The sequence below is a fragment of the Balaenoptera musculus genome, chromosome 19, assembly GCF_009873245.2.
Source record: "Balaenoptera musculus isolate JJ_BM4_2016_0621 chromosome 19, mBalMus1.pri.v3, whole genome shotgun sequence".
NCBI classification, from domain to species: Eukaryota; Metazoa; Chordata; class Mammalia; order Artiodactyla; family Balaenopteridae; genus Balaenoptera; species Balaenoptera musculus.
The window spans coordinates 56,036,830-56,060,073 of record NC_045803.1 but is presented as its reverse complement, the minus strand read 5'-3'; the positions used below and the strand labels follow the sequence as shown (position 1 = coordinate 56,060,073).

Sequence of the window (23,244 nt, the reverse complement as noted above, 5' to 3'; positions counted from 1 at the left end):
GCACGAACCCCTCAGACCCTCACCTCTCATGGGGAAAAGGGATTCTGGGAAAGGGGACTGGAAAAAAACCCACCCCACTCCTCCTGGGCTTTTCTGCAGCTGCTGGAGAGAGAGCTGCAGCATGAACGGACTTCTGGTTTCTGAAGGAGGCAAGGAAAGGAAGGTTGAAAACTAACTCTGCCAGAAACTGCTGTGTTCGGGCTTTTTCTTTTCTCCCCCTTCATCTTCACCACAAACCTGTCTCTTCCCTGGGCATTGAGACATGGGCTCCCCTTGCCCGGCAGAGAAACAGCTGGAAAGAGGCTCCCTGAGACAGGAGGGTGAGTTAAACTTTGGGGGAAGAAGTTAGTGTTTGCTGCAGTGGCGGGGGGCGCGGATTGCAGGGTGCCCTTAAACGTCCTTTGTCAAAGCACTGTTTTGAGTGAACACCTTTCCCATGCTCTGGAAGGTTTGTGTGCTGGCTATTTCTGGGGGGCAGTGGGTAACAAAGTTGGGTTTGTGCAGTGAATTCAGAAAGAGCAGTTTGGGTGGTTCTAGAAAGAGCCCCCGGCTGGGAGACAGTCCCCGGTTGCACTGGGACTCGCTGTGTGACCTTGGATGAGTCACTTCAGCTCTCTGGCTCTGCGTCTTTTCACTTGGAAAACAAGAACGCTTGGGAAGCGGCTCCCCTGATTTCAAAATACTCTTCTTTCTGCAGGCTGCTCATCGTTCTCTGGCCGTACATTGTAAACGAAGTAATGCACGCAGAATAACAGACTATTGTGTGGTGAGCAAGTGTGAAATGCATCGGCTGTGATTCAACTCTTCGCTGTCTGCTGGAACCCAACTGGCTCTGAAATTGAGAGGAACTTTTATTTCCATTCAGCTGCTGAGTTTTTCTCTTGATTGGAGTGCATCTTGGAATGTAAGGTTATGGATGCTTTGGAAACAGCTCTGGCTAGAATGAATAGCACAGGAAACAGTTGTGGGAGGCTGAGGATGAGAAATATTGTGGCGATGATTTTTTTTAATGCATGGGCTAAATCTAAAACCTTTCCTGTAAGTCAAGCATCCCAAATAGGTCTGAAATGGAGAGAGCATTAGAGGCCCCTTCATTTCACAGATAACAAGACCGAAGCCCAGAGAGGGGGAGTAACTGACTCAAGGTCACACAGCAAGGTGGCTGAGGCAAGCACCCAATGAACACGGAGGAGTGCTCTCATTGATAGCAAAGTCCTCTAAGTGGGAAAGCAAATAAAAGGGCTCAGGTGATCGTTGTGGAGCTTCTCCTGGGAGTCAGACGCTGTGCCACATACAGTTCCTTGATACTTAACTTTTCTGGGCCTCAATTTCCTCATCTGCAGAATGGATGTACTAATGTCTACCTCATGGGGTTGTTGAGATGAGTTAACATAGGAGAGGCATGTGGGTCAGTGCCTGGCATGTCAGAAGCATCTAGAAGTGTTCTTAATATACACTTCACGTGTATTACTGCATATAACCCTCACTGTGCCCAGTGGGGTGGGTACTCAAACTACCCCAGCTGTGCAGATGAAGCAAAGGGCTCAGAGAGGCTGAGAAACCTACCTGGGGTGGCAGTCCGTAAGGGATCGCAACCTGGCAGTGAACTTGACAAAGTTTTACCCTAAGCTCTATTTTCAACAACTGTACTTTGCAAAGTTGGGACAAGTCTTGTCATTGCCATAACAATGCTGAGATCAGAGAGGTTAAGCTACATGCCCAAGACCACACAGCCTGAAAGTGACACAGCTGTTCCAGGGAGATTCTTCTGAGATATAAATAAATGCTCCATCAGGGAAGGGATGTCATCATCATCTCTTTTTGTTCACTGAGATCCCAAGCGCATAGTAGGTGCTCAGTAAATCTGTGTTGGATGGAAGATTAAAAGAATAAATGATGCAGATGCAGTTGCAGGAAAGCAGACATGAGGAGATACTGTCTAGGACTCTGCCCTGAGACTGATGTCTCCCCCGTTCTCTTGCTCTTGTCCCTTTCGGGCGCCAGGACGTCTTCGGTGATAGCCATGCCTTCCAGAGACAGGGGCCTGCATCCCGGCCACCATCACCTCGGCTCCTGCGGCCCTTTGAGTCAGTTCTTGCCACGCCCCGTGGAGCCCCCATCCATCAAGGGCATTTACTACCGCAGGGCCCGGAAGCTGGGAGCGCAGGACGCCTCCTGGACGGCGGACCTGAAGAAGGAGATGCTGGTCAACGTGGGGGGCAAGCGGTACCTCCTTCCGTGGAGCACCCTGGACGAGTTTCCACTGAGCCGCCTGAGCAAACTCCGCTTCTGCCGGAGCCACGAGGAGATCGCGCAGCTCTGCGACGATTACGACGAGGGTAACCAAGAGTTCTTCTTTGACCGGAGCCCCAGCGCTTTCGGGGTGATCGTGAGCTTCCTGGCGGCAGGCAAGCTGGTCCTCCTCCAGGAGATGTGTGTGCTGTCCTTCCAGGAGGAGCTGACCTACTGGGGGATCGAAGAAGCCAATCTGGAGACGTGCTGCCTGCAGACACTGCTGAGGAAGCTGGACGAGGTGGCCGAGCTGCGCACGGAGGAGACGCTGCAGCGTCGGGCAGCCGGCCGCCCCGCCGTGCACACGTCCCGCGGGGCGCTCTTCAGGAACCGGCTGCGGGAGATGGTGGAGAACCCGCAGTCGGGGCTCCCCGGAAAGGTCTTTGCTTGTCTGTCCATCCTCTTCGTGGCCACCATGGCCGTCAGCCTGTGCGTTAGCACCATGCCGGACCTGAGGGCGGAGGAGGGCAAGGTGAGTGTTCCATCTCTCTACCGGGCATGGTGCCCGGGACCTGCGGCACTGAGGGCCCACGAAAACGTTTAATATCGTTGCAAACAACAAGGAAAGAGGGACTTCCCTGGCGATCCAGTGGTTAAGACGCTGCCCTTCCAATGCAGGGGGTGTGGGTTCGATCCCTGGTCAGGGAACTAAGATCCCACACTCCACACAACCGAAAAAGAAAGAAATATGATCCAGTGTGAATTGTGCTCATTTTCAGACCAATGCAGTGGTAAAAGATAGTTTTATACATTTTTTTTTTGAAGAAGGAAGCACATAAAGGGCACCCGTGAAAGTCATGAGGGGCCCTGCCTCTGATAGAGAGCGCCAGGCATTGACAAAGCCACCGTGGTCTTAGTGGGCTGAGCTGGCCCAGCCCGGCCTCTCCTGGCTCTGTGACCACTGGCGAATTGCTCCACCTCTCTGAGCCTCAGTTTCCTCTTCCGTAAGACAGCTGACATCACTATGAAGGTGTACACAGTCCATGCACCCATCGCATGTTAACTGAGCAGCTACTCTGTGCCAGGCACTAGACCAGGACCAGATTCCCTACCTCCTTAAGCCAACCTTCTCGTGGGCATCTCAGCTCCATTTGTCAGATGAATAAACTGAGGTTCAGGGCACTTAGCTTCCTTGGAGTAACCGAGTGAAGATGCCGATGATGGCAGAGACTCTCGGCCCTTGTTCCTGAGCCTCCCAATCAGTCCCACCGGATGGGGAGCTCACAGATGAGTTGATTTGGAAGTGACCCTGCCCCAGGAGGCCAGAGCAGAAACGTTTGCTTGCCCACTCCTGCCCTCTCTTTCCGGGAAGCTGTGGGAGACCGCCCACACCCCCCAGGGAGCCAGATGGTCTGAGAAATGAGATAAGAATCTAACATTTTGTTGGGAAGGTTATTGGAGAGCTTCAAACTGAGAACTGGATTGTTTCCTAAGTTAAAATGTTGCTCTATTGTCCTACATGGCTCCCCATCACCTAACTTATGGAGCTTACGTTACAGCAGAGAGAGAGCCGATAAATAAAACATATACATAAGGCAGTGCAGGCTGTATATGGTTTATAACTGGTGTCAGTTGACCTAAGTTCCCTTCTCTTAAACATATATCCCAGGGAGGATCAGAGAACTTTCCAGATAGAGAGGACTTAGATGGAGAACCAGCCATTGCTTCACACCCGGAGTAGGCTCTCAATAAATGTTTGCTGACTAAAATGTATCTTGTTCAACCTATTAGTATTTTGTCCTAAAGAAAACCACCCAAAATGTTTCAACTTTCAAACAGCTTTTTTCCCCATAGAGAGGGCTATAGCTCTAATTGTAGGCATTTTTTTTCATTCTTTAGCACGAAATCATGTAATTTAATAGCCTGCTTGTTCACAGAAATATTTACATGTGGACGCTGCAGTAAAAAGATTAGGACAAAGTAAGGGGCCTCCGTCCCCTGTCCCCTAAGGGTGCCCTTGATCCCTGTTGCTGAGGGAGGACCCCTGGATTTTTCACAAGCCTGTTCCTCTTAGGGATGGATTTTCAGGGAGCCAGGATTTAGACTGTGCAGAGGGACAAGCTCTTTTCAAAGCCTAATGCTTTGAAAATTACCCAGGGTATGAACACAGGTTGGTGTGACAGGGACTTGGAAAATTAAATCAGAGGTGGGTAAGAGGCCCGCAGAACCGGGGAATCAGGCAGCCATTTCTCCTCGTGGGACGAGGGAGGTGATGCCCCCGGTCCAGTGGCAACCTCTGTGCAACTGTGAAGCCACCCCTGGGTGTTCTGCCCGGAGAGGGGCTGGGAGATGCAGCCCTCCAAAAAAATGTGTGTCTATTTCGATGGTAATTCAGAGAGCCTGGAGGCTGAGGACCAGGTGGGCTTTGTTCTTTCAAACTGCGCCCTTACATTTACATAAAAAGACGATGTTCTTTCCCAGCCACACGTGCCTGGTATTTTGTATTTATCAGTCTGAAAGCAGCGATTCAGCACCGACTGCAAAGCTGGGCAGCTACTTCTGGGGACAGGAAGTGCCCAAGAGGCGTGAGGGTTCAAGTCATCCTGAGGGGATGTGACTTGCAGAACACCTCCATCAGACGTGGAAGAGGTGGCACGCAGGGCTGGAGAATTAGCACACCTGTGAAGAAAGTATTTTGTTTGCCCTTAATTCTTCTAGCTTCTTACGGCAACATCCCTTGAGTAAACTTGGCAGTTGGGGTGCAAGGTCTGTGCCTGAGATTACAAATTAAAATCGAGGAGGCAGGAGGCATTGTGGACAGGAAAGACCAAGCCAAGTGCCTAAGCACCTCCAGAAGCATTCAGACTCTGCTGGGTTCCCTGGGGGAGCTCAGCCCAGAAGGGATGAGAGAACTGATGCTTATTAAGTGCCCTTCAGGAGGCTGGCATTTGACAGGATGGACTTAATCCTTGAAACAGCTTTGGGAAGTGAATACCACTTCTACTCCCATTTTACAGATGAGGAAACTGAGGCTCAGGGAAGTTTTTTTTATCACTTTCCTAAGCTCAAAGTTAGTAAGTGGCAGAGCCAAGATTTGAGCTCACCTCTGCCTGGCTCTAAAACCTGACCCCTTGCACCCCTTCTTCCAATGCTCGGCCCTCTACCTGTAGGCTAGACCCTCAGCCTCAGTGGCACTTAGCATTTCTAAGGCATCTGGACTTTGTGAAGTGCTTCTCTGTCTAGGGTAATGGTTCTGAGTGCCAACGCTCTGGGTTTGAATCTTGGCCTCACCCCTCATGAACTCAATGATCTCAGAAAAGTCACTTAACTTCTTTGAGCCTCAGTTTCCTTACCTGTAAAATGGGGATGCTATTAGCCCTTTCCTCAGGGGGTTATGGTGAGGATTAAAAGAGTAATTCGTGTAAAGTGATTGGAACAAAGCCGACACACAGGAAGTGCTCAAAAAATGTTAGTCATCATCATTATTCACTGAGGTACTAGTTAACAGGAAGTCACCACATTTATCCTTTTATTCATTCATCAACAGTCACTGAGTGCCTACTAAGTCTATTCTTCTAGATGCTGCAGATAAGACAAATTTCTCACTTTCTTGGAGCTTATATCCTGAGCATCCCAGCTCCATTTTTTAAATTGAGGTGGAATTCACATAACATAAAATTAACCATCTTAAAGTGAACAATTCAGTGGCATTTAGCATGTTCTTAAGGTTGTGCAGCCAACACCCCTATCGAGTTCCAGTACATTTCCAAAAGAAAACCCTGGACCAATCAGGCAGCCCCTCCCCACCCCCACCCTCAGCCCCTGGCAACCACCAGCCTGCTTTCCGTCTCTGTGTCCCTATTCCAGACACTTCATATAATGGAATCATACAATATGTGGCCTTTTGTTTCTGGCTTCATTCACTCCACATAACGTGTTCAACGTTCATGTGTGTTGTAGCTTATGTCAGTTCTACATTCCTTTTTAGGGCTGAGTAATATTCCACTGTCTGTAAATGCCACAATGTGTTTATCCATCCATCCAGTGGTGGATTCATCAGGTTCTTTGCTTCCCTCCGCCCGAGTCCTCTGCCAGGGCTGTCACCCCTGCCATTTAGCCCTAGCGCCCTTTCCTTGTAGCCCTTGCCTGGCCTCTCTGCTGGTCAGAGCACCTTGTCCCCCCTCTGGGGGAGTCAGAAGGTCACCAGGCAGCTACAGCTGAACACATGGTCCTTTTCTCTTGACCTTTTTCTTCCTCCTTACTGCTGCTACCTGGCTCTGCCCTCGGACGAGTCACTCTGTTTCTCTGTGCCTCTATTTCCTCACCTATAAATGAGGATAATGACAGCACCTGCTCAGAGGGAGGCAACAGGACTGATGGTTTATTTATGATGTGCCGGCACAGAGCCAGCAGTGGCAATTTTTACCCACCTTTGGGATTCGCTCATGCCCCTCCTGCCTGCACATCTGCTTTGTTCCTCAAACTCTCTCCCAGGTCCGTGGGACCCCTGGGGACAAGCACAGGCACATGCTCTCACATCGCCTCCTGTTCTAGCTTCTACTTCTGCCCAGAGGTTTGCTTCGGACTTCGGGGATGTTGCGAAGGAACACACTCTGGATTGCATTTGTGCAAAGTGCACTGGATGGGAGCAGAGCCTCGGTGCGGTTGGGGGTGGGATGGCGGGGCTCTGCTTCCCCCACCCCCTTGTGCCCTGTGCTGTGCTTTCCGCGTCTCGCTGGGATGGGGAAGGAAGGAAGGCACAGAGATATTTTTTTTTTTTACAGAGAGACTTTTAAAGACCAGGTGGACCCACTGGGGGCCCTTGATGGAACAATTCCCTCCTGGTGCGGGTGCAGCTCACCTTTGGGGCTGCAGTTCCCTCCCACTCCTCCCCGCCTTTGATAGAAAGTCTCGTGCTGAAGCCAGTGTCTCCTCCTACCTGGCCCTTTCTTGGATCATGGATCAGCTCCATAGAGAACTGCCCGCTCTGTAGCTTCTCTGTGTTCAGTGACATTTGGTAATGGCTTTATGGAATTCTTCTTAACCTGTTTTGGGAGTTTGTGGCGGGGGGGGGGGGGGGTTCCCTGCCCCCTGCTGAGTCTCCCTATATCCCAGCCAACAAGCACTGTTCCCCATTTCCTGGATGGGCCCCCCTTTCCTGAGTATACATACTTCATGCTGTCCCTCCTGCCTCACCACGCTGCCCTGGTCTCTGTGCGTCCAATTCCTAGCCCCCCCCTCAGAGCCCCCATGTGCCAGGGTTGGGGAGTCGGGGCGGCTAGGAAGAGGGAGCCAAGGGTAGGGGCAGGGCTGGGGAGGAGGGACGGCGGCTCAAGGCGAGGGGGACAAGGGAGAGGACCGTGGAAGGGGCCTGAAGGAGGGGAGGATGGCAGAGAGACCTGGCTCTGGGGAGAGGCGTGAGTCAGCACCACCAGGCACCGGGAGGGGGAGGACCGCGGCCAGTGCCAGAGGCACAAATGATGGATTTCACAGCCAGGAGGAAGGAAAGGGAGGGAGGTGGGTGGAACTGCTGAATGGGGCAGTGGGACCAGCACTGAGTTAAGCGGGTAAGACGTGGCCGATTCTGGCCTCATTCCCAAAGAGGGAGGTGGCAGGCATTGCTGTGAGAGAGACAGAGGGTGCAGGGAAACTCCAAAGTCAAGACTTTGGCCCCGAGTCCCTCCCAGATGGAACTTCTAGAACTGGCCCTCGCTGCACCTGCAGCCCATCTGCTGGACAGCCTGTCCGGATGGACCCTCAGGGACAATGGCTTTGTCCTCAGAGAGCCCTGGCCTCCCTCTGACCCCGGAGCCCTTCAGAGCAGCTCTGCTTTGGAGCTTCAGGAAAGGATGGGGCAAGGCTGTGGACCTCACTCCCTGCCTCACCCAGACTGACTTGGCCATTCAGACTCAAACTCGAGTTTCTTTTTTATTAAGATATAATTCATACCCTCAAATATTCAAGTGCACAAATCAGTGATTTTTAGTATACAGTAATGCAACCATCCCCACTAATTCCATAACATTGTCATCATCCTAAAAAGCAATACTGCACAAACTTCCAATTATTCTCCATCCTCTCCCCGCCCCCATCCCACCAGCCCCAGGCAACTGCGAACATACTTTCTATCTTCATGAATTTGCCTTTTCTGGGCATTTTATAGATATGGAATCATACAATATATGGTCTTTATGTTGGCTTCTTTCACTGAGCATAAGGTTTTCAAGGCTCATCTGCTTTGTAGCACGTGAGGACTTCCTTTTTACGGCTGAATAATATTCCATCATATGGAGAGATCATATTTTGTTTATTCATTCATCTATTGATGGGCATTTAGCTTGTTTCTACTTGTTGGCTGTTATCAATCACACTGCTGTGGACCTTCATGGACAAGTTTTTGTGTGGATGTGTGCTTTCAGTTCCTTTGGGTATATACCTAGGAGCAGAATTGCTTGGTCATATAGCAAATGTATGTTTAAGTTTTCTGAGGGACTGCCCACCTGTTTTCCACAGCGGCTGTACCACTTTACATTCCCACCAGCAATGTCTGGGAGGTTCCAATTTCTCCACATCCTCACCAACACTTGTTTTTCTTATTGTTGGTTTACTATATCATATTAGTTTCAGGTATACAACAGAGTGATTCGATATTTTTGTATCTTATACTCTATTTAAAGATATTATAAAATACTGGCTGTATTCCCTGTGCTGTACATTACATCCTTGTATCTTATTTATTCTATACCTAGTAGTCTGTACCACTTAATCCCCTTTTCCTAACACTTATTTTTTGTCCTTATAATCACAGCCATCCTAGTGAGTGTGGAGTGGTATCTCATTGTGGTGTTCATTTCCAACTCTGATTTAAAAAAAATAAATAAAAACTTTCCCGGATGGAAAATTTGGGGCATTTACAAAGTAAATAGAATAATCTAATGAACCCCCAGTAAGTACCCATGTCTCAGCTTTCACGATTGTCCACAGTCTGCCATTCTGGTTCTCTCTCTCTCTCCACCCCCTCCCACCCGCAATCATTTAGCACCATGATCATTCATTTTATTTTTATTTTACAGTTTTATGGGTGAAATTTACATACACTGAAATGCACAAGTCTTAGCTGTCCAATGTAACAAATGGGGCACACCCACAGCCCTGTTTAATATGGAATATTCCCATCACCCCAGAATGTTCTTTCAGGTCCGTTTGTGGTCTTCCCTACCCCATCCAGAGGCAGCCACTCTTTTGGTGATTCTGTCCACCTCAGGTGAGTTTTGCCTGCTCTCGGACTTCACCTGGATGGAAACATCGCCCCACATCTGTCTGTGACATTCGTCCATGCTCTCACGGCGTTCACCCCTCCGGCCTTCCTGGGGCTGGTCACGTTCCTCTGCATTGCAGGAAGGAATCAGAGCACGCCTCATTCACGGTGACAAGCCCCCCAGCGGGGTGACCAAGCATCCCGGTTTGCCCAGGACTGAGGGGAAGTTCTGGTGACCTGGGACTGTCTGTTGCCCAACCTGGAAAGTTCTGGGCAAACCAGGATGAGTCGTTCATCCTACCTACAGAATACAACCAGAAACTCCCTCAGAGAGAGAGTGACCTTTTTCTTTCCTTCCATTCTAGTTTTCTTCAAATATTGCCTGGCCTGGGAATTATTTTCTCAGCTCGAACCCCATAAACCCCTGCCATTCCAATGCCGGCCGCTAACAGGGCATTTCTCTGAGGACCAGTGCTGGGAGGTTGGTTTAGGATACAGAGCGGAGCAGCAATGCAGGGGGTGACTCGGCAGAGCCCTTGTTGCCGGGCAGGGAGGTGGCCGGTGGGAGGTGGGTGGTGCGTACCTGGAACATCCAAAAGCCAGCACCAGAGGCAAAGGGAGGAAGGGCCCACAGAGCCTCCTCTGCCTCCCAGGAGTCATCTTCCTGAGCTATTGGGTCACTGGTCTGGGAAGACTGTTCCCAGGCCACACAAGGCTCTTACACCAAAGAAAAAACTCCCAGAATGTCAGTGATGAAAGAGGACTTATCGAGAGAATCTGGCCCAGAGGCTGAAAAACTTCCAGGTGCCTCTGAGTCAACAGGAGGCCTTGCCAAAATGCAGATTCCTGGGCCTCACTCCAGGGCTTTGATTTTGTGATGGGGGCCCCAGAATCCACATTTGTAACAAGCACTCTGGGGCACTCTGATGCAGGGCTTATGAATCAGCTTTGAGAAATACTGATTCTGTTCCACCCTCTTCATCAGAAACTAAAGCACAGAGAGCGGCAGTGACCACGGAAAAGTCACACAGCAAGTTTGCAGCAGGACTAGGGAATCAGGATCCAAAACTCCTGAGCCTTCCAGAATCCTGAAGCAAACCCCAGGCAGTCATGGCAAAGACCTCCAGTGTGTTGGAGAATTTCCTCAGCCTCCTGTAAAATCCAGGATAGGAGAAGGATAGTTACCCTTAAACAGACCAGGCAGGCTATGTCTGCAACCAGTGAATCATCTCAAACGGGTACCTACAATGTTTCATGTACCTGCAGATGCAGCAGCCTGCTAACTTCTTTACCTGCGTCATTTCCGTTTGTCTCAACCCTCCCGAGGCAGAGAACCAAGGGAGAGAGCTACCCAGCACTGCACCGGCAAATAGAGATCAGGACGGTCCAGCCTGTTTCTTTCTTCAAAGGCCAGACAAAAAGAATATTTCAGTTTAGTATTCCTGTGAGCCCAGGCACTGGAAATAATTTCTTTTTCCACGTCAGAGGTTTTTAATCCAAAGAAAACTGCGCTTGTCAACATCTTGCTTTTCACTCAATCAACTGGCTTTGGTCATTGGTTCACTCATCCGTCATAGATACAGATGATAGAGATATAGACACAGATGGAGACAATATAGAGATAGATGCAGATAGAGATGAAGATGTAGATGTAATATTTAGAGTCAGGTTCTCAACTCTAGCTCCACATGAGAATCATTGATGGGGCTTCTGGAAAATTCTACCACTCAGGCTAAAACCTAGATCAAGTAAATTAGAATCTCTGGCATCCCGACCTGGACATCAGGATTTTTCAAAGCCCCCCCCCAGGTGATTCTAACACGTGCAGTCAAGGCTGAGAACCACTGCACTAGACCAGAGCTTCTCCAACCTTATTGTGCACACAAATCATTGTTAAAATGCAGATTCTGGCTCCGCAGGGATGCCGTGGAGCCCAAGATTGCGTGTTTCTAACAAGCTCCCAGGGGAGTCTGATGCTCTAGGGTCCAGGGCACACTTTGAGTAGCAGAGGGGCTAGCGGAAGTCTCTGTTGGGGGCAGGGGCAGGGGTGTGAATGACACAGTGAGGAACCCACTGGAGCCCCACCTGGCTGGGATCTCAGGATCCCATCACAATCCGCATCACAGGGTTGCCGGTGTCCTCTCGGCCTGCCCCAGGCTCCAAGCCCCCAGAAACCACGTCTGCTTCTCTAGTCCTTTACCTCCGGAGTCTAGCATGGGACCTGGCACAAGGTGAGTCCTCCATGTAATTTTGTTGGATGAATGAATGCGGGATGGCGGGCAAAATAGTTACAAAACAGCGCATAATCTCTGGGAGACCATCTACTATGAATGTGAGCTCAGGCAAGTCATCTCAGTGCTCGGGACCATTTCCTGGGCCGTAAATGAAGCCGGGCTGCCTGCTCATGGCATCACTGTGGGGCTTAAGTGACAGCACCAGAGCAGTGCCTGGTACCCAAGAGGTGTTTATGTCATAAAGGAGAAACCTGGCTGCTCTAACCAAGAGGCCTCACGACAGAACAGCTTTCAACACAATAGAAGCTGGTTTCTCTCATAAAGAGGGAGCGAGGCGAGTGGGCAGCTCTCATTCTGACACCCAGATTTTTCCCACCATGATGCTCATCCTTCCCAGGGCGTTGGTCCGATCTGCTGTTTCTCAGCTGGGGTGCAGGGCCATCTGGGTTGTCCTGGCTCACAGGAAGGGGAGAAAGAGTGTGCAGGAACTCACGCCAACACTAAACTCCTGGAACTGGAGGTGGCATGCATCACCTCTGTTTATATTCTGTGGGTGGGGGCTTGGTTATGCGGCCATGCTTAGCTGCAAGGGAGGCTGGAAAAGTGGTCTCTGATCTAGCTGACTGGCCATGCGCACAGCCACTACTTGAGAACTATGTAAAAAGGGGGTTTTGGCAGATGACTAAGAGTCTACGACAGGGCTCTATCGATGTATAGATAAATGATAGATAGATAGATAGATAATATATAGACTATAGAGACCATATACTATACAAAGAATATATAGAGAATATATATTTAATGTTTAATATACGCTATACTTAATATATCAGTATATTGTGATATGTATTATATAATATATATTACAGTAATATATTATGTGTATTATAAATATTAATATATTATATATTAGTACGTGTTGATATATTATTAATATATATTTAATATATAAAATATAGAGAGAATATATCTTTAGTACAGAGACTCTGCATATGGAATCGATATCGGTATCATTACAGATCTACAGCATTGCTTTTCAGTGTGCTTATTTCGCCATTTCCCACGCTGCTACCCGGCCCCTCCCTACCGTGCGTTTTGTCGCCTCTCCAGGGGGAGTGCTCGCGTAAGTGCTACTCCATTTTCATCGTGGAGACCGTCTGCGTGGCCTGGTTTTCCCTGGAGTTCTGCTTGCGGTTTGTCCAGGCCCAGAACAAGTGCCAGTTCTTCCAAGGGCCCCTGAACATCATCGACATCCTGGCCCTCTCCCCCTACTACGTGTCGCTCGCGGTGTCCGACGAGCCCCAGGCGGACGGCGCGAGGCCGAGCCGCAGCTCGTACCTGGAGAAGGCGGGACTGGCGCTGCGCGTGCTGCGGGCACTGCGCATTCTCTACGTGATGCGCCTCGCCCGCCACTCGCTGGGGCTGCAGACGCTGGGCCTCACGGTGCGCCGCTGCACGCGCGAGCTTAGCCTGCTCCTCCTCTTCCTCTGCGTAGCCATCACCCTCTTCGCTCCTCTGGTCTACGTGGCCGAGAATGAGTCCGGGCGAGTTCTGGAGTTCACCAGCATCCCGGCCTCCTATTGGTGGGCCGTCATCTCCATGACGACGGTGGGCTACGGAGACATGGTCCCGAGCAGCGTGCCGGGCCAGATGGTGGCGCTCAGCAGCATCCTGAGCGGCATCCTCATCATGGCCTTCCCGGCCACGTCCATCTTTCACATTTTCTCGCACTCCTACCTGGAGCTCAAGAAGGAGCAGGAGAGGCTGGAGGCTCGCTTCCGCCGCCTGCAGAACGCGGCCACGGCCAGTGAACGCGAACTCTTAAACGACGTCCAAGACCTGATCCTGGAGGGCCCTGCCTTGCCCATCGCATACATGTAACTCAAAATCCCCCCTGAATATTCCAGATCTTCAGCCCATCGCCCTCGGCTTACACGAACTGGAGAACACCAGCACCTACATCATCCAGTGGTGTGTTTCTAGAGCTTGGGGGTCACTCCCAGAGCTAGGAGGGGCTTGAGGCCAAAGATGTTTGGTTGGGTGATTCTTGACCCCCCCTGGCCACGACGTCCACGTCACTTGCCGTCTCCTCTCTCCCTGCCCCTCGCTGAGCACAAGCAAGTTCGCTTGCTGGGTTGGGTCTGTCTCCCTTTAATCTCGTTTCCTTCCCTGCAGAGTCTTCAACAACCCAGGCTAGGTTCCAGACACCTAGAGGACCAAGCCTACAGAATTCCATTCCTCCCTGAAGACCCTCTTTCCTGGGCCAACCCACCCCCAGGAACTGGAGGTTTCAGTCACTGCAAACCTTTCTGATCAGGTCCCTCCACCCAGCTCTACTGGGGGTTCTAGCCGGGGTCAGTTCTTCTACCACTTACACCACCAATGGCATTTTTCTAATGCAGCTGCCTCCCCCCAGCTCTGGAAGCTCTTAGCCAAGAAGGCAGAACTGGCCTCCACGTTAAGTCCCACAGTGGGGGATGGTGGCCTGCCACCCCTCCTGACGCACTTGGGACCTGGACAGGAGCGGCACTTGTCAGCATGGCAGGTCCTCCTTGGCCACCTGGGCTCTTGGTGAGACATCGTCCAATTATCCGGTCCTTGGCCTTGGCAGAGGCTACCTCTCACAGGGCACTGCATTGTCCCTTGAGAGGACCATTCCTGCAGCTGGTTCCTCCAGCACTGCGGGGACCTGGGCTTTCCACTCTCAGCTAAGCCACCACAGATGCAGCGTAGAAACGAGGGCAGACTTAGGATCTGCCCCTTGCCTGCTCCCCCCTCCCCCCACCCCGACCCCTTGATGCCAGAGAATAGACGTCCTTGGCTGATATTTAAATGAATTCATTTGCTCATCCATTCATTCATTAACAGACCCGGCCCTTTGCATCCAGAGTAGGAGGCAGAGGTAGGACCAAGTCATTAGAGACAAAAGCAGTGCATCCTGAGCAGAGGGGAAAGAGCGGTGCATTCTGGGCAGTCTGCTCACGGACGGCTTCACAGAGACACAGGAAGGGGTTGAATGCGGAGGGCTGTTTGGGCTGTTTTGGGAGATGAAGCTGGAAAGGTGGGCTGGGATGAGATGCTGTGTAGTGGACTGGGACATTTCGGTAGATGGAGAGGAGATATCGCAGATGCTGGAGAAAGGGGTGATGTGAGCGGACTGCAGGTGTGAATGATCATGATGGTGGGATGGGTTGCAGGAGGACCAGCTGGGAACAGGGAACAGTCGAGCAGGTCAGGCAAGCCATGAGGGCCTGCCTCCTCCACGTCATTAATCGTACAAGGTGGTGGCAGCCCTGGAGTCTCATCTTTTGTTCCCCAGCTGAGCACACCTGGGAGGGGCCTCGATGGCACCTCCCACCAGTGATTCGGCCGTGCACAGCTGCACGCCGTCGGCTGTAAATCCGCTGAGAAAGAGCACGGGGTTGCAAATGGATGATGGAGAGAAGACCGTGGACCTGTGGATCTGATGTAGTTCACGTGCAAGCGTGTTAGCATGTCATCAGTGGGGACAACTTAACGTGCTGTTCATTCATTCCACTAGTATTTAGTGCAGGCCTACTATGTGCTGGGCACACGCCTTCCCCTGACCTCAACGCCAGGGTCAGTGTGGCCTTGGGCTCTGGCACAGGGGCCACCCACATCAGCATCTAGCTTCAAGCTGGCCTTGATCTCGTGGGGAGTCCTCGCTCCCTTTGACTTCTCCGGATGCCCTCCCAGCTGACAGACACCCATGTCCCCGTCCCTCTAACCCCCCAAAAGTCAGCAGGGCACCCCCCAGTCCTTCCCATGCTATTCCACCAAATAGGCGCTTTGCATAGTGGCAAGGTGGCCAGTCTCACAAGGAAAAGCCCTACCCCCTAGAAAAGCCTCCTGTGACTTTAGCCCCTCTCTGTCAGTTTCAGGCATTGGGCTAGGTCTGTGGTTTTCCAGCTGGGGTCTCACGAAGACCCTCAGGGCTGCTGTGTGGGTGGAGAGCTCTGAATCCCAAGGTGCAGCCCTTGCAAATAATGATTTTTAAAAGAATGTGCAAATTTCTAGATACCCTCCCCCGTTTCAGTCATGTCCCCCACTGGGGGCGAGCTCACCCCAGATCAGGGAAGGCCTGGGACCCACATCAGGCCCCATATCGGTCCTTCTTCTTCTGATTGGAGACTTTTCTGTGCTGCGTGCCTGAGGCAATAACTCCCCACTCTGGCTCAGCCCATCCTGTGACTGGCTCCCACCCAGGCCTCTCCGTTTTCCTCTGTTTCCCATACCAGTCATCTGAACAAAATGTGCCAGGACTAAAAGAAAAATAGGTGAGCCCATCACCAACATTATGAGGCTCTATAACGTCTCAGTACATGCCCGGTGGAAATCCTTTACCAAATTAGAAGTGGAAAATTGGAATTGATCGCTCACATGTGGGGCTTAATTAAAGGCTCTATTTTTTTCCTCCCTGCGACGTCCCGGGGGATGGGCCTCCTTGTGTTTAGCCTGGCAGAGCAGCCTTTCCTTCATGCTGATTGGGTGGGATGGGGATGACCAGCGAGTTGCTAGGCGGTCTCTTCATCCCCATTGGCTGAAAGGAGTCTTGCGATTCCCAGAAGGACTTGTTTTTCTCGGAGGCCAATGGGCATGACTGCAGCCAAAAGTCAAAATTTTCCAGCTGAAGGCAAAAGAGCAAAGGCCCCTTTACTTTAAGCTTATTTTCATGCGGCTCCCAGAGGCAACTTTAAAATGTTGGTTCAACACCTCTCTATAGCCAGAGTTGAGCCCAAGTGAACTGAGGATGGATGGGTTAATTCTTCAACGCAATGCAAGTGGGGCTCGACCCACTGACTCTATTTTCATAGCTTTTAGGACTGGAGAAATTGACACCTGGAAGGCCCATCAGAAGACAGCCTAAGCAAGTGGTTTCCATGAGGTGTCCATGAACGTCTGGAGATTATGTGTGTCTCAAAATGCACAGCTTTGAGAAAGGGTTCAATGATTTTATCAACCCTCAGGGAATCCATGACCCCTGAAAAAGGACAAGAAGTTAAGTAAATCAACTTCTGCATTTTAAGATGGCGAGACGAAGGCTCAGAGAGGGAAAGCCACCTACCCAAGGCCACACAGCATGTTCGTTTAGTTAGATCCGAGCAGCCTGATTCCCAGCAGGACACTCTTTCTAGTATATTAGCTCTTAGGTTCATCTGAAACAGTGCCCAAGACCTCAAAGAAAATATTCAAGACAAGATTCTAACACTTTGCCATGCCACCCTGAACAGAGTAAGGAGGGTGGTCTTGGGGTCCCTGGGTACCAACACTTAACCCTTTGTATAACATGGGCATGGAAATTGATTTCACTGGGCCTTCCTTTTCTCACTGATCCCGTGGAGAAGGTGGATGAGATGGTTGTTAAATTCCCTCCCAGCGTGGACAGTCTGGGATTCTGGAAGTTCATTGCTACAACTTATACGATGGAGAGAGAGGGGCAGGTAAGAAACAGGGAGAGAGGTGAGAAAGAAAAGCTGACCACAGTTCCTGACAATCCACAGAATTGCTCCCATAGCAAAAATCAGCAAGTAGTTCAAGTTTGAATAGGAGTTCATGAAGATCTCTGTGCACCAGCTTCCCGCCACCTGCCTACCCATCCACCTGGGTGCCTCACCCCAGTGCCTGGCTGCACGGCTCTACATGCCCCCTGCCCACCTCCCTCCAGTGGCGTTAAACTCCCTCCCTCCCGTTCTTCTTGTCGAAATGCTCATGATTGGCATCACTTGTTGAATGATTACTAGGCACCCCGCAATTGATTTTTTAACATTTTATTTGGGAAACATGTCAAACTGACCAAAAGTTGCAAAGAACAAAAACAGTACATAGACAACTCCAATACGCCTTTTAAGAAACATTTGGCCCCATTTGTTTTATCGTTTGCTCTCTCTATTTTTTTATTATCTATATAGTATGCTTTTGTGGACCATTTGAGAATAGATGACTATATCATGGCACTTTGCTTTCAGAACTTTAGAAGGTAGTAACTGGAAAGTCTATCAGAAGACCATTGGTCCAAGGATTCCCAGCCAAGAGTTTCCACAAGGGGTTTGGGAATCTCTGGAGATGACACGAAACAAAGCACGTGTACGTTATGTGCATTTCAGAGTGCAGTGTTCAATGATTTCATCAGGTTCTCAAAGGAATCTATGACTCCTCCCCCAAGTAAAAGAATAGAAGCTCTAAGGTAAACCAACTCCGTTTTAAGATGGAGAGCCCAAGGAGACCGGAAATACTTTGGTACGTAGATCCTAAGAATAAGGATATTCTCTTACAAAGCCATAACGCAGTTACCAATGTCAGCACATTTAACTCGGATGCAATATTTTAATCTAATCTACTGCCCGGTCCACTTTTGTCAGCTGACCTAATAATATCCTTTATAGACTTTCCCATCTGGGACAGGGTCCAGCATAGGCTTGGAGGTTGCATTTCCTTGTCTTATCTCTTTAGCCTCCTGTGATCTGGATCTTTCCACAGCCTTTCTTCGACATAGATGACATGGAAATTTGGGGTGAGTATAGACCTCTCCTTATTTAGTAAAACATACCTCATTTTGTGCCCATCCCCTCTCCTTTTGCTTAGATTGAGGCTGTGCTTTCCTGGCCACACGCTATATCCGTGAGGTTGTGTCCCTCTCAGGGTATCACATCTGGGGGCGCCATCACCGGTGACATAGAAGCCCTTTATTTGGGAGGTGACCCCAGGAAATGCTGGCAAGGGAGTGGAGAGTGAGAAAGAGAAAGAGAGCAGGGGAGTGGTGGCCGAGCCCAAGGCATTCAAATAAGAAACAAAATTAACCCCTGCTCCCATGCAGGCCGGATAGAACATGCCAGATGGCCGGCAGTGCATGGACCCTTGGCGCCTCGGTGAGGAGGAGAGAGGGTCCGCCTGGCAGGTGACCCCATCGCCGAGGCTCAGAGCAGGTCCTCACTCTCCAGCTGCCACGAGAAGGGGACAGTCCCTTGCCCTCCTGACCCTGCCAGCCTGGGAACCAACCGCCGGCCTCACAGATTCTCAGAGCTAAACGGTCCTTATGGTCACTGGGCCCAACCTGCCCCTTTTACGGGTGTGGACCCGGAGGCCCAGGAAGGGGACGTGATGGGGCAGGTCACACGGTCAGAGGCGGCAAAGCCAGGGCTGGCAGGCAGCACCCACAGCTCTGAGCCTCCTGACCCTCGCCCAGCGCTGGGCTCATCCATCATTTGACATCTAACCAAGGGGCACCTCCGGGAACACAGTGTCAGTTAAAAATAAAACACAGGGATGCCGCTGTCTCCACCAGCCCTGTGGCTCTGGGGCCGTGCAGAGCAGCCCCAGATAGGCTGCATGAGCCCAGCCTCCCTGGCCGCCAGCTCCAGGTGACGCGCAGAGAAGGCACATGACTTTCATAAATCACCTTTCCTGCAAGGGGGACAAAGGGAAAAAAGCATGAAATTGGGCGCCCTGAGCTAAAATTAGCCAATCTTGCTGTTCCAAAGGCTTCCATTGTACTCGGTCAATGACTGGCTTGAAATAAGATCCCCTGGGAAACTCAGCAATTTCACCTGGCGCCTTCCTAACTAAGCTTTCTGGGGCTCCCCCCGCCACCTTGCAACTCCTAGAGAAACATTAAACTGTACTAAGAAGCGATAAGTGGCTGCTCTGGTGTATTGGGGCAGGTCTAGCCTCGGAGACTGCTGGGGCTGACCTAGGGATGTCGGAGCAGGTCGGAGGGTCCCCCAGGTGATGGGTGGCAGGGGTCAGGGCTCACCAACCCCTGGGCTGTGGCCAAGTCAGAAGTTGGAAGGGCAATGGTTAGTTTCTGGGGCAGTGTTTCTTAAATGCCTGCCATGTGCCAGGCATTGTTCTGTCAGCAAGACAGATGCTCCTGTAGACCTGGGTAGAGGGGAAGAGTGGGGTTTAGAGGGAGACCAAGGATAAGTCAAGAAGGAAATAAATAGGACAAGCAGAGCCTGTGATAAGTCCTAGAAGGGAAGAGGGCAGAGTGGTGATGGGACTAACCATACGTGGCACCGGCCCTGAGGAGGTCTGCCCTGGTTCTCCCAGATGTTTGGGTTCCCCCAGAAGCAGACCCCGAGGCAAGGATTTACATGCAGGCAGTTTATCTGGGAGATGAACTGAGCCAACACTATACATTTTTAGGACACACCCACAAATATCACTTAGAAATATTTTGTTTCCAAGGACAGGAATCTCTAATCAGACTTCATTAAATAAGCAAACAAAAGGAGACTTATTGGTTCTTATAACTGACAATACACAAGTTCAGGTGTGGTTTAATCCACATTCTCTAGGTCTTTTTGAATGCTTCTACAGGTCAGCAAAAAAGAGCTCACAATAAAATGGACATTTTCAAAATGTCTTCTAGAGCCGTATTTTAGAAAAGGGTTTCTGTTCTTTCCCTCTAACCCACTCCTGTAAAGAGAAGATACTATCATTCATTCATTTTACATTCAACGCTTGTTTGTTGGGCATGTTCTATGCGGGAGCCCTCAAGGAGGGGATGGAGAGAAACAGACAACAGGCTGACCTCCGGGAGCTGGGAGGTCCAGCTTGTTTGTAGGGCATGTTCTATGTGGAGAGGCCTCAAGGAGGGGATGGAGAGAAACAGACAACAGGCTGACCTCTGGGAGCTGGGAGCGGCCAGGCCCTATGACAGCCACCAACGATGACTGCTAACGTTGGGAACAGTGCTCGGCACACTTCTCAGTTCATCCCACCATGACCCTGCAGGCCACGCGTTTGTGACCGATTTCCCAGGTGGGGAAACTGAGGCTTGGAAAGGAGGAGTTGCCCCTCGGCCGCTGGGTCCACACCTGTGCTCAGCAGTGAAGACCACACACGGGGAGGGGCGGCACCGTGCAGGGGTCCAGGGCAGACCCCCGGAGCTTGGAGCTGCAGGGAAGGGAAGGTGGGCATGATGGCAAAGGCGTCGTGGAGGAAGCGGCATTTGAGCTGTGCCCGGCTGGGTTACGTCACCTCCCTGCTCAAATATGCTGTTGTTGGCAAAACTTCACCCAGAGGGGATCGGGCCAAGAAGACATTAACAGGCTCTCCGTTTCAGAAGCAGCCTTCATCGTCACCCTGCAATCATAAATAAGCTGAGCCAAAGGAACTGAGCGAATATTGTGTAACAGGGACTGTCTTGGGAGGGGAGGATTGGCCAGGCAGATTTGTGCAACATGCGGACAAATATTACTTACTGGGCAGAACACAGCAGAGTTAATGTCATTCTGAACAACTTGTTTACCCACTGATGATGTGATTAATGAATATCAAAAGGCTCGTTGCAGAGAACTGCCGTTTGGAATGGCTGGTATATTTCTGGATGTAGTCACCATCCAAAAAGGAAATCAATTTAAATGCCCTCCAGGGGGAAAAAAATGTGTAATAAATGTGCTAATTAATAGGCTTGGCTGTTTTAAAAATCCTCTCCATCCCTGAAAAAAATAAGCATGAGAAATCATTATTTCAAAGCTGGCCTAAGTTTGTTTTCTTTTAAATAACAACACTGGTAAATAACCTCGCTGTTTTCTCAGTTAAAGAAGAAGAAGAAAGATCAGCACTTACCTGGCTTTGGAGACCCTCCATCCGGGTTCAAACTTCCCTCTGCCCTTCCTTTGCACATGCACATTCCTGGACACCTGTCCTGCCTTTGGCAGCCACTCTCACCTCCCCCAGCCCCTTTCCCGCCCTCTCCCAAGCCCGCCAGCCCGCAGCTCTTTCTCTCAATGGCAAAGGCTGCATCTCCCACCCTCGTGGCCGTTAGGAAAGAGCAGAGGAGAGATGGTCGGAGCCAGGAGGGAGCTCCTGGAACCATACGGTCCAGTCACGGTATAAAAGAGGTCGGGGGTTCTGTCCAAGGTCACAGAAGCAACTCCAGTGGCAGCCCAGGCGGTGAGTGGGATTGAGGGGCTTGGAAGTCAGGTGCCTGGACAGGCACCGCGGCTGCATCCTGACCCCGCGTGCTCTTCTGGAGGCTACCCAGCTTCACCTTGGGAGTTTTCTCACCAGTAAGCGGGGCAGCGATAGCATCTACCTCTTCGACATGACAGCATCTGTAAAGCCTCGGGTGCAGGGCCTCCAGAGCCTCTAGCCTGTCAGCTATTTCCTCTGCCACCACGTCCCTCCCACGTCCCCTCGTTGACAGCGGCACTGGTTGAAAGGGAGAGAGCACGGGCCCAGCGGACAGGCAGAGGGAAAGCCCAGCCTGAGGCCGGATGGGCTGGAGGAGAACAGGCCACCTGGGCTGGCCTTCCAGTTATTTCTCCAGATGAGTCGACCCGAGTGCACCGAGGTTAAGCGGCAGCCGAGGCCACACACACCCGGGGCCGGGAGGTGGCTTGCAGGGAGGGGACGCTATCCCGGGGCTCCATCACCTGCTCCGGCCTGGCCCAGCTTCCCAGCCCACCGGGGAGAGCAGTCTGTAGTTGTGAACCCTGAAACTGCTGGGGGAGCAGGGAGCGTCCGGCCACGGGGTGTGGGGCTGGGGGCTGGCGTGGTCCTCAAGCCCCCCCTGGCCCCAGGTCCCCAGACTTCAAAGCTGCCTGTACTCCTGCTCAGCGGGCCCTGCCCAGGCTGGGGTGGCGCCCAGGCCTGCAGGCCCGTGCGTGGGTGTGTGTGCACGTGCGCGTGTGTGCACGTGTGCAGTGTACAGCATCTTCCCTCCACACCCAAGGTCCCGGGAGAGCCCGGTAGTCCCCACACACTCACTGCAGCCCCCCGAGGAGAAGGAAGGAGACCCGCCCACCTGGCCTGAGAGGCAGGCTAGGCAGCCCCCATCCGGCGGGCACAGGGGCTCGGGCGGTCACAGCCTCAGCCGGTGTGACAGCTGGGGCGGCCCGGAGAAAGCCTGGGCTCAGCTCTGCGTGAGCCTCCTGCTGGCGCCCAGCGCTACCCCACCCACTCGCGGGAACCCGGAGGACGCGGAGGGCAGGATCTGGGGCTGCCGCCCGCCAGGGGCCCACCTCTCCTCCCAAAGCCACCCTTCCCGGCAGCGGCTGGGCCGACCCAGCTGCCTCTACGGGCCTCGCGGCTGCCACCTCTGGCCAGGTGCCACCCTTCTCCCCCTGCCCCGCCAGGCGAGCCCTGGGAAAGGAAGGAGACCAGGGAGGACACGCTCCCACACCCGCCGCCCGAGACACCACACCGCCGCCCCCAGGCGCGCAGGCTGGGCGACGACGCAGTGATTCAGTGAGGAGGGCTCCAGCCGAGCCCTGGCCACCACAGGGGCTTCTCCCTTCGCAAACCGAGGGGCCACGGCTCCCCTCTTCCCCGCCAGAAAGCCGCCAACACACGGAACCGCCAGAAACAGCTTCTTTATTCAAGCCCGAATATGCAGCCGCCCCACCTCTCCAGCACGCCAGGCTCTCCCCCCACCCCCAGCTCCACCCTGTGCCCCCGGGCGCCACCCTCCCCCGCCCCGCGCCCCCGCCCAGAAACGGCCCTCCTCCAGCGGGCTCCGCCTGGGCTCAGGGACCTCGGGCCTGGACGTCTGTT

General features: G+C 52.0%; 1 protein-coding gene across 1 annotated transcript; it reads left to right on the top strand.

Annotated features, from left to right (window-relative positions):
- The first annotated feature begins 234 nt into the window (after positions 1 to 234).
- Positions 235 to 14,303, top strand: KCNG4 (potassium voltage-gated channel modifier subfamily G member 4). Its single transcript, XM_036834305.1, has 4 exons — positions 235 to 320; positions 698 to 904; positions 2,005 to 2,764; positions 12,835 to 14,303. Coding segments are annotated over exons 2-4 (1,533 nt in total). The 5' UTR covers positions 235 to 320; positions 698 to 902; the 3' UTR covers positions 13,606 to 14,303.
- Positions 14,304 to 23,244: the final 8,941 nt, after the last annotated feature.